At 36.0% G+C, this 11062-nt stretch overlaps 2 protein-coding genes across 9 annotated transcripts; one reads left to right on the forward strand and one right to left on the reverse strand.

Annotated features, from left to right (window-relative positions):
• Positions 1-943: 943 nt before the first annotated feature.
• On the reverse strand, positions 944-6610 carry LOC107267419 (poly(A) polymerase type 3). Of its 4 annotated transcripts, none has more exons than XM_025084620.1 (13): positions 6515-6610; positions 5696-5833; positions 4832-5064; positions 4483-4726; positions 4296-4400; positions 3937-4087; positions 3649-3860; positions 3274-3571; positions 2986-3162; positions 2780-2901; positions 2491-2679; positions 2242-2340; positions 944-2070 (listed from the first exon to the last, which is right to left on the reverse strand). In XM_025084620.1, the coding sequence occupies exons 3-13, from the start codon at positions 5035-5037 to the stop codon at positions 2017-2019; spliced, it is 1857 nt and encodes a 618-aa protein (XP_024940388.1). In that variant the 5' UTR covers positions 5038-5064; positions 5696-5833; positions 6515-6610; the 3' UTR covers positions 944-2016. The 4 variants fall into 4 exon arrangements, with proteins under 4 accessions (XP_024940388.1, XP_015594597.1, XP_015594598.1 ...); XM_015739111.2 differs by lacking the exon at positions 6515-6610 and adding an exon at positions 5983-6487; XM_015739112.2 differs by lacking the exon at positions 6515-6610 and having other exon boundaries at positions 2491-2667; positions 5696-6488.
• On the forward strand, positions 5256-9997 carry LOC107267418 (zinc finger and SCAN domain-containing protein 12). 5 transcript variants are annotated; one of them, XM_015739109.1, is made up of 3 exons: positions 6516-6792; positions 7379-8240; positions 8373-9997. In XM_015739109.1, the coding sequence occupies exons 1-3, from the start codon at positions 6652-6654 to the stop codon at positions 9761-9763; spliced, it is 2394 nt and encodes a 797-aa protein (XP_015594595.1). In that variant the 5' UTR covers positions 6516-6651; the 3' UTR covers positions 9764-9997. The 5 variants fall into 5 exon arrangements, with proteins under 5 accessions (XP_024940382.1, XP_015594595.1, XP_024940384.1 ...); XM_025084616.1 differs by having other exon boundaries at positions 7379-7514; XM_025084614.1 differs by lacking the exon at positions 6516-6792 and adding an exon at positions 5256-5671 and having other exon boundaries at positions 7379-9997.
• Positions 9998-11062: the final 1065 nt, after the last annotated feature.

Genomic DNA, 11062 nt, shown 5'->3' on the forward strand with positions numbered 1-11062 from the left:
GGGGGGGGGGGGGGTCGCGAAAAGAATCGCTATCTTTTTTTCTCTCAATTCTCTTTGAAATTCCGATCATAAGGAAGAGACAGAACACGTAACTTTTTGGAATGACAATAAGTACAATTTGAAACCGATTGTCACGTGCTCGATACTGTAAAGTACATTTTGAGTATTCTGCATGATAACGAACTTTTTCACAATTCGATAAGCATGAGTAATGTCACGTTGGTTCGATATACGTAAGAAAACAGAGAAATCGAACAGAGAAATTTACGATGGGCGGCCATTGTGATGCAAAGCGAGAACCAGTAGGAAATCGAAGCGGAGAAAAGTAATATTTAATTGAGGTATTAGCTAGTTGAAAATCCAAAAAACTAAGAGATAAATATAAAAAAAAAATCTGGATTTCTAATAATCGTTGCTTCCTAATGGTACGTTACTTTTTTTCGTTGCTAGAAGGCATGTGTAATTGTTTTATATATATATTCATACAAACACATATGCATACGCGCACGTAATACCCGTTAGTTAAAAAATGTTTGTCGGTCACAAATATCCCGTGTCATTTCTTCTTGCACCTCGATTGACTTCCAGAGTCGTCTTGTAGCTAACGACGAGTAAGAAAGATATCATCGTTCGCCAAAAATCACATGGAATCACATGGATTCACTGAGATTGTGTCCGAGAAACTTATTGCACAATCGTACGAACATTATGGCCTACTATGATCGCATTTTCGCGATTACCATATGGCGCTCTTTGTTCTTCGAATAAAGTTTATTACACTTTCGGCCATTCTGTTCTATTTCCAAGTCGCGGAGAGGTTAAGTTTGGTTTTCAGCTGTGAATCAGCCGTTATCATCAACGTTGAAGAATTTTAACGTAACATGTGTCATAATGGAAAAAATGAAACATTCAATAGGAAATAAAGAAAACACCTTGGTAAGTATTCTTTGTTCGAACCAAGACTACTTTTTTTTCTTATTTTATTTTTATTTTGTTTTGAGGCATGCATTTACCTGAAAAAACTAATTAGAATCAACTAAGATGCCATAACTGTTGCTGTACAGTTTAAATCAACATTGTTGGTCTATCTCACTGTAAAAATTAGAAGACTGCATAAAGAAAAAAAAGAGCTCACTTAAACCAATCTCCTAATGCAGTCTCATCGCTTTCGAATCAACTCAATTACAGTAAGTATAAATAATTGTTACAAGTTGTTTAGATAACACGTACTTGTCATCTGTTTTATTTTTTTTTCTTTCTTACGTTTCGTGTATCATAAATTTTCTCCCTTTGATTCTGTCAGGTTCGATGGCTTTGAATGTCTTTTTTAAGATAAAAATAAAGTTACAGTTATTTTGAGATAAAGGCAATGGGTCTTGATTGGCTATACTTGTTCCTTTGACTAGATATTCAATGAAATTTTACTTTAGTCTCCTTAACGCATTGTCGATTTCGCTAGAATTGCGAAATTGCTTCTCAAGAACTTGTTTGGTGTCAGACTCGAGAACGGGTACAGTAGCGAGCAAAAAGAAGAGTAAAAAATAGTCTGCAAAACAATATGTAAGCTACCCAAAAAACAATCACTCACATCACGGATAGACGTAGCGCGACAACAGTCCTGATTGTCGTGAGTTGATCCACTGAACTTCTCGTTGTACTCTCGATTTCTGGCATAACGATCCGAAAGACAGGAAGGAGATGAAAACTACACATTGGCAACTTGACAGTCATACACGGTCGATACTCACGCGAGGCGCTTCTTCCACGGCCTGATCGACCGTATACAAGGACCAAGCATCCTCATATTGTTAACGAATAAATCTTGTGACTCTCATCCAACGGGCGACCTTCTTTGACACCGCGTTCATGTTTTTTTTTTACTTCCGTTTTTCCCTATGAAATGAGAGACTTACAGAGCGGGCAGTGGGTGTTGGGTCGCGGTGCGAGAAGTGTTTACATTCTAGATGGCCCAGAAGAGCATCTGTGGATTGGTGTGAGGTAGTATCCATGCAGTGGTCAAGTGCATACGAATCCTTCCTGCACTACCGTTGCACCACCTGCTCGGCCTTCCTAAAAGGAGAGACAGAAATTCATCTGATAAACGTTATCAACAGTAAAATATGTTACTAATGATGGAGCTCCCTTTGGTACCATAAGGAACTCAAAACTACTATCGATCAATTAACTCGACGATTAGTTATTCATATGAACGTTGACATGATGATATATACAGTGTCTTACGTCCTTTGCTGACGTCGAATTCTGTTTGTATTCGTCCAAGCTAAATCCAGAGTTGCTATCTTCCCCGCAGGACTGAAGTACTAAAGAGCTTTCGTCTCCCTAAGAAATTAAAATAATCGATACGGAGTTCGAATATGAAGAGAAGAAGAGAGTCGCTTCTCTTTCATTCTCCAAGAAGCGTATTGGCTTGTACGTCGATCACCAAGTATTTGAGGCAATAGAAATTTGATCAGTAAATTACGGAAGCACCTGTGTTACTTGTTGTTCACCGTCATGGACTTTGCGCTTCTTTCCATAAGCGTCCAGGCTTTGATCAGACAATCGCTTCTTGCTGTTTGCTTCCCCTTGACTTCCCGGAGAGACTCCACCGCTATTTCCGTTGCCGTTGCCAGTAACATTTCCATTCCGATGCGTGCCACCGGACACCTGTAACAACAACTAAATTTATGTTACTTTGTGATATATGAACAAGCGTGGCATAAGGCAATGAGTAAGGACAAGTTAAAATATAGAAAGTAAAGTGAAAGGAATAATATACCTTTCTTTCGCGTTTAAGTAAACTCGGAGAAACGTATGTATGGAGCTGCTTTCGTTTCACGTGTTTGGCTTCTATCCGCATTCCGTCTTTTAGCATACTGATTTGCTCTGCTTGTCTTTCAACTGATTAAAGAGGAAAATTCAGGATAATAATCATTCCAGAAGTAGTATAACTATAAGTATAACTAATTATAAGTATTGACGTACCTGATTCAACAAATGATTTTATGTCATACGTAAGGTCCACGTTCAAATTTTCGCATTTAGCAAATAATAAACCAATGAACCACATGGAACAATGTCTATCTGTTTCTGGTTCCAACGGTGGAAATGCCTCAGGATTGACATGTGCCAAGGTGATGTGAGGATTTCTTTCCAGTGTACCTGAAAAAAATATATTGTTTCATCATTTTGGCATTCGACATTCTTTTAGCTTTTAATAAAAATATACGAAAATTTATCCTTTATACTCTTTAAATAGCTTCAGTGTCTTACCTATCAAATGCCGTATTTTCGATTCAACAAGTCCGCACCACTCGAGCTGATCCTCCGCCGCTAGACTACTGGCCAAAAGTACAATATAGTGTTTGTATTTGCAAAAAAAATTTGGTGGTTCGAATAATTTATCCCACGTAGCCTTTCCCATTATTATCTCCTCGGTGAGTGCTAAACCAGTCTCGAATTCCTCTTGCATTATCGTCCTCGTGGACACTGATACGTTGAACGTTGAGTTTTGCTGTGGATACGCCGGGGTAATTATTGGCATCAAATGGTATCTGTCTGAAATATTAACCTGAAAAAATACAATCAAGTGATAACAGAGCAAAGATACGTTTTAGTAGTATATTTTTCACTCGTAAAATTCCTTACTCTAGGATCCCAGACTGGAAATCCAAGATTGACGCTATCTGGTTGTTTCAGAAGGACGGGTTGTGGCCATTTCCATTGGGAAAATACCAGAAAAAATTTTTCTATTAGAGTCGCTGCAACAGCATTGGGATAAAGCTGACAAGTTCGCGCGACGAGCATAGCCCATGATACACCGCCAAGATAACCCAACACGTTGCTGTATATTCCATGTCCTGAAATTCCATTTCTTTTTAATAAAAGAAGACAGAGTATACGTAGTTTTAAAAATGTTCTGGAAAGTAAACTTACTCTTTGCCCACAACTTTATTGCCCGAAGAGCCAAACGAAAATTCTCTATGTTAGGTACCAGACGCAATATTTCGTCTGTCACGCGGCAACCATTTAAACTTCTGACACATTTTTGATCTAGATTTTTCAAGAGCATGTCGTCTTTTAGATCCTGAAAGTTTAAAACACATTATTAACAATATTCATGTAATATCCTGATAGGATGAAAATAACCGCGAAACAATGAAAATGCTGTCTTTTGTCCATAGCTTTTTTTGTGGTAGAGGAAAATATCGGGTTACTGATATTTATGAGACATACCAAAATTATTACCAACAATAAATAAAAAAGTAATTTTATCACTTGTTAATGTCACTCACCATAGAATCCGGAATTTCCTTAAGTGCTAACTTTGCAAATAACATATCGATTTCGATGCCATCAAAATTCATTTTTATAACTGGAACAAATGCCTCTTCAACTGCCTAAAAGTAAAAAAAAAACTCTAGTGAAATGCTTAATTTTTGTGAGAATTAATTTGTCTTATTAATGACTCAAATTACTTACCCGTAAGTCTGTAACTTCTAATTGCTGCTTTAACAAATCAAAGAATGATGTAAAATAATCGGACCTGTATATGTGACGTGGGACTACACACAGGGCATCTATATCCGCTCCTTTGTGATGAACACCTAATCTATATGATCCAAAAGTGTAAATTTTTCCACCAACTTGTTCTGCCACATTCGGTGGCATGTTTCTGGCAATACTTGTATCTCTTATCCATTGTTTAACCAGAGTATTCAATTTGCTGTGAGATTGAAGATAAAGTGTTATTTATGTGATATTACTTCGCTCTACTTTTTATGGATACTCCCCCTCGCATACAAATTGTAGCTTTTTTATGATAAAATACCTCAAAATTTCCATTCTATGATTAAGTTCTTCCTCCGATTCAAAAACATTGTAAGGTTTCAAAGCTTCTCTTAATTCATTTGTCCTGGTAAGATCGCTAGGCTTAGGTTCTGCTACGCTTATAGCAGATGTCATGCCCAATGTGCGAAGGTTTTGTGCAGTGGTTACGCCACTGCCGGTAGAATTATTACTCTGTGATGACCACATTCTAATATTTTCTAGTTAACTCGGATCCTGAAATATGTGTAATGCATATGGAAATTTCTTTTACCATCCATATCGGCCAAAGTGATGTAAACTTATATTAAAAGTAACACAATGCAACTTCCAAAACCATGAAAGAAATATTTAAATATAAGAAAAGTAATAAACAATCTGTTTATTTTATTCAAGTATGGTATACTCTAAATTTTTATACACCATATTTTTTTTAATCGTGTATATAATTATATGTGAATTCAGTTTTATATCAACAATGACAAAGAACTTGAATATTTCTAAAGTTGCTGTTTGTTTGCAACAAAGCTGAGTTACTAGTAGTGAAAGTTGAAAGTACTACGTTAGCGTATTTGATTATTATTATCAACATACGTAGAAAAATTATTAATTTCCGATACATTAAATTATGCGATACAAAAATTTGTAAAATAGAAAAGAAAACTTTGTATCACACTGTAAACTGATTTAATGTCAACGCAAGAAGAAACAAAAAAATGGCCTTGTTTTGAATGAGATGGTACCAAGGAAAATGTACGTTGTGATTTGAAGAATAACGCAAATTTAAGGAATATTAGGTCACAAATGTAAAAATGTGAATAAAAGAATGGTAACCAATAAAAACGTAAGTAAAAGAAAACAGTATTACCGTTGAATATTCTGTCAAAGTCCCAATGACATGTTACACGAGGAGCAGACAAACTTCAGTTGCGTGGTCAGGTTATAAAAAGTGACAAAGGGTTGCACTAAGGAAGCACAGGATCCCGCAACAGTACACAGTGAATCCCTGAAAGGGAAATTACAGCTCTATCATTAAACACAGCCCTTGAGAATAATCGCTCAGCCGGCAAGACGGCGTGAGCACCTTGTAAACAATTTACAAGGCAGTTAATAAAGAAGTCTCAAGGAATTATTAGTGTCCAATAAAGCACGAACCGCTCACAGAAAAAAGCAACTTAACCGCGCACATTTACGAAAACGTTTCTTTTTCTGCAGTTCCAGTAAATAAAGACGGACGCGCACCACACACTCTTGAGAATGTTCAATAGAAATAAATAATTGAGTAGAATTACTGGAAAATAACGAAACAACACGTAAACCCCGCACCACACCACCTACAGCATAACATGGCGTTCTTGTGACGGTCGCTACGACGCTACTAATCGACTCTTCGTTCCTCGACCTCGACGTCGACTCCCAGTTTACGTGGAGGGGAAAACCGACGCTACGTTCATGGCATCGCATTTAGTCAAGCCCACAATTATAGCTATGGGATACAGCTGTTCAGTCTAATTGATAATTGAGACATTTTCGAATAATTCCATAACTAATGATGTACTAAATTTAATATTTATCGTTTTAACTACCGCCGCTCTATAAACTGAACTCAACTGAACTTTGCGTCTGATGCGTTTAGTTACATATGTTTATTTGCCGCTAGTTTCAGTACGGACCAGCATGGACATACCAAAGAACGTGGTAGCACACGCGTTCTTCCTTCTGCATATCTGCGTTGATTAAGTTTTATATTGTGTAGTGTATAGCTGTTATTATTGTGTCGTACACTTTTGTATCTTAAGAGTACCAAAGAGCTGATTATTAATAATGACGTCTTCACCGTCAAACGTATTCAACAGAATATGTCGTACATGCTTGAACGCTGACGGTGAACTGCTTCCCATTTTTTCAAAAGCACAGCATGTATCAAATTTACCGCAGAAAATTATGGCTTCTATTCACTTCAAGGTTAGTTTTTTTTTTATTATACCTGTAGTTGGTCCACAAGTGCAACGTGCTTTTTTTGACAGATCGAAAGCAATGAAGTTTCTAGCAAGTTGCATGTGGTTCTGCGTTATATTTGTGTTACAATGTATACTTATATATACATTGTTATGCATTAAAAGATATTATTCTACTTCACTATATATTTGCCTGACTATGAAAAGCAACGTGTGATGTGTTAAGAATCGCATTGCTTGTAACCGTCAAAACTCGTGGACAGAATACGTTTTGTCTAATTCTTTATACATTTCTATTAACTCGTCACATACGCACTTTAAATATCTTCTCCAACAATACGACTGCGTGGTGCTGCATTTAAGGAATTCTTTAATTGTAATTTTTCGTTTTACACACTTTTCATATTTTGTATTTATCCTTTGGTTACTTAAAAAAAAATTGAGATCACATCAAATCAGGATTCGGGAGAGCTGCAGCTTTAAAACTTTCTGAATAATTTCGAATTTCAACATTAGCAATTGATCGTGAGACATACTATATAAGCGCAAAAAATGTCGGCTTTTATAACTTTCATGTTTGTTTCGAATTTCAGATTTCGGAAGATGATGAACTCCCGAAAATGATGTGTAAAAAGTGTATCTTTTTGGCGGATTCGTTTTATTGCTTTAAACAACAGTGCGAATCGGCAAATGAAAAGTTGAAGAAATTCTACAAGATGATGACTGAAGGTAATTTGGGTGCTCATTATGGGATGGATGAATATATAAATCATAATATTTATGGCGATACGTTCGAAATCGACGGTACGCGTTGTAAAACTTATAAAGAGAACGCTAATGTGGATTACGCTTACGAAAGTGACGATGATTATTTCGTCGAGTACATCTCGGAGGAAGATAGAATTCAAGTAGAAAATGCTTTAAAAAAGAAGCGCGACGCGCGACGTAAAGTTCACATGGAGAGTCTATCAGAGATTATTAAAAACTTAGAAGATATAGAAGTTGTACCTGTAAGCTCGTGTGAGGCAACTTCGAATTCAAGGAATAAGAATGAAGACAAACAAGACATCGTAGTATTTCCGCTAAAGAAACTAAAGAGCACTACCAATAGTAATAATGATAATGGCCCTATAAGAAATGAAACGACGATGAATTCGATGAAAAGAAAGATTCCTGCAAGCTACGCTTCAGAAAAAACGTATTGCCACGAAGAAAAGAAAAAAAAAGTTACTTCAAAGAAAGATGATATTAAATGTTCAAATGTCAGCAGTAATATTGTAATGAATCAAAGACATGTTGGGGAAATACATAATCAAGTAACTGTGGGAACCAACGTTTCTCAAACAAATGGTGCTACTCAGTACACAGTCTTGCCAGTTCAAATAGTTCAAGAAAAATGTATTGATTTAAGAGCTAAAGAAAGGGAACATGATTTTCAGTTGTCCGTTCTTGAAGGTAATGGAAAAATAAACATTACAAAAGAGCAACCTTCAATTGATAGTGAAATTATTCTGCATGGAACGCTAGATCAAATCAAGAAGAACTGTAATGACAATGCTGAAAAAGAAAAATTTAATTTTATTCTAGGGGCACAAGAAGATCATGTACAAGCTATACCTGGAGAATTTAAAGAATCCAAAAGTCTTGCAACCACTGTCATTGCTGTCGATAAGAAGAAGGAAACTAGTGACATGTATTCTAAAATTGACAATACAGTTAAAATTATTTATGTGTCCGACGAGGAAAGTCCAGAAGATGATATAACAAAAAAAAGAGAGTTGTGGTGTTCAACGGATGTGACACACAAAGAAGAAACAAATGCTTCTGAAGACAAACAAGGCTTCAAGACATGTGTAGAGGCTAAAGATTATCAAAAGATGTGTCTTATTGAAAAAGTCAGAAAGAAAGAAGAATTCCTAGTAATTGCTGATATGGAAAGTCGAGGCAGCAAGCTTAAAATACTTGATGGCAATTTAAAACTGTACCAGTGCACAATCTGCAAATCAAATTTTACATCGATGCCTAATGTCCTGAAACATAATATACAAGAGCACATGACTAGTCAAAATGATTATTCCTGCTTAATCTGCAAGAAAGTCTTCAAAGATAAATCGTTACTGATCATTCATGTAGAACAACACAGCAACTTGATATCCTACCGACGCACCTTTTATCCAAAGTCATTCACATTAAAGAAGGATTTAAAGAAACATGTTAACCATCACTTCAACGAGAAATCAGTTCATTCAAGCAATCTTCCATTCCCTTGTCCAAACGGTGACATTGCTTTCAGTAGCAAAAACAAGCAAGACACACATCTGGCAACAATGCATGATCGACATGCCATAATGACCTGCGAATACTGTAAGATACAATTTCTAAAAAAGGACATTGCCAAAGTTGATGAAAAAGTTGATGATGTTCGGGAATCCTGTGACAAGAAATTGGATCAACACTCTTTTTCAAAAACTCAGCTGAATGATCAAACTTTGCTCTGTCTTACTTGTAGTAAAGCTCTTAATCAAAAGAAAATTCGCCATGATCACAATTCGACCCATGCCAGTTCAAAATTGTACAACTGTAAAGAATGCTCGGCCAGTTTCACAAATTTTCATGCGCTTAAACGACATGTAGCATCGCACAAGAAGAAATTTTTAATGTTTCCTTGCAACACGTGTAACAAGAAATTCGTTACTTTTTATGAATTAAGAAAACACTTGAGAGTTCATCCTAGAAAGTTCTCTCAAGTCAAAGATATATCCAAAGAAGACAGTTTGTCAGAGACTACAAAGGAAATAGCGGGTGCAAATGGAAAACATGAGAAAAAGACAGAGAAACGGCAGGATGTTACCTGTAACCAAGTTCAATTCGATGTGGCTGGAAATGACAATCAGGGTAAGTCTGAAACGTATGACCAAAATGATGTTTCCAGTGAGAAGACACAACCTCCTGTGGCATCTGAAATAGTTTTGGAATAGCAGCACCAAACCAATTACCAGAAGAGTTCAATCAAAATTTGATAATTTAAAATGAGTATTCTATTTGGCAGCTTTAATATGTATTGTTATATTGTTTTTTTTTGTATTACCTATATTATTTAACTGTCAGTGATTCTTATGAAACGACGTACGTTCGATAATTCGCTATAAATATTTATTTTTCTACGTACTTTACTATAGCTATATTTTCTTCTATAAATTCTCAAAAATGCATCAGAGTATTATCCTTTCTATCGACCATCTTGTAGAATCCAAAAAATGTCCTTTAAAGCGGCTTAAATAGTATTAGTAATTAGTTTGATTAATGAAATAACTAGAGGTTTTAACTTCTTCTATTATTCTATAAAAGCATCGAGTATTATTACGCAGCCATACGTAACGCTCAGTGTTTGAATAACCAGATCTGTGGGGCTTATGGGTATCCCGCAGAGCCAGTAAATTCGACGAAAAAAAAATCTGCTTGATTAGCAGTGGTGAAAATTTATGTTCCACAGCCAGTGTCATGTTCTATTACAAGCATGATTATTTTGCAGTCCTTTATTTCGTACTTCCGTTATACATTTTCCAGTGCCCTTCCTACATGCTAATCAAAATTATTTCCAACGTGTAATTCTTACTGATTATCCACAGAGCTAATTAATTACATCAGAAAAATAAAAGAATCAGTCAGTCTGCATAACAGCAATCTTTTTTCAAATTCTAGACAAGTTGTGTCTCGAACAATATCTCATTTCGTGCTACTATACGATCAATATTGTATTAATGAAATTTTGTATTGAGGCAGATTGCCATTTCTCTTCACGAGGCCGTCCCACTATGTCAGTTTTGTGTCTTATCATACTCTATGGCATCGCACAGTTTCGTATTGTATCGTATGGTATCGTATTATATCGCATCATGCCCTATCGAACTGTTCCTTATATTCAGTATATAGATTCATTGGGCAAAGAAACCCAAGAATTGTGGAATACCAACTATGGGAGACAGAGATACGATCGTAAAGATTGAGCAGCATCCTGAAAGGAAAAGTAACTGAAACTAGCGTAAGAGTTTCTTTCATGTGTATGTACACAATTCGGCATCTCAACCAAAGATCGAAGAGACTAGTCTTTCGCAAGGTGGACTATATATTGTATGTATAACCTCTTTTTTCTTGTAACTTTTTTCACTATATTCATTGATCAGAATTTTGATTTAAGTGAAAAGGCCAGGAATGAGATTCCTAGTATCATTTTATCCTGTAAGACGTATGCTTCCGATTGCGTTTACAAGCCATGT

The sequence above is a fragment of the Cephus cinctus genome, unplaced genomic scaffold (genome assembly GCF_000341935.2).
Source record: "Cephus cinctus unplaced genomic scaffold, Ccin1 Ccin1_scaffold0401, whole genome shotgun sequence".
In the NCBI taxonomy this organism is placed as follows: Eukaryota; Metazoa; Arthropoda; class Insecta; order Hymenoptera; family Cephidae; genus Cephus; species Cephus cinctus.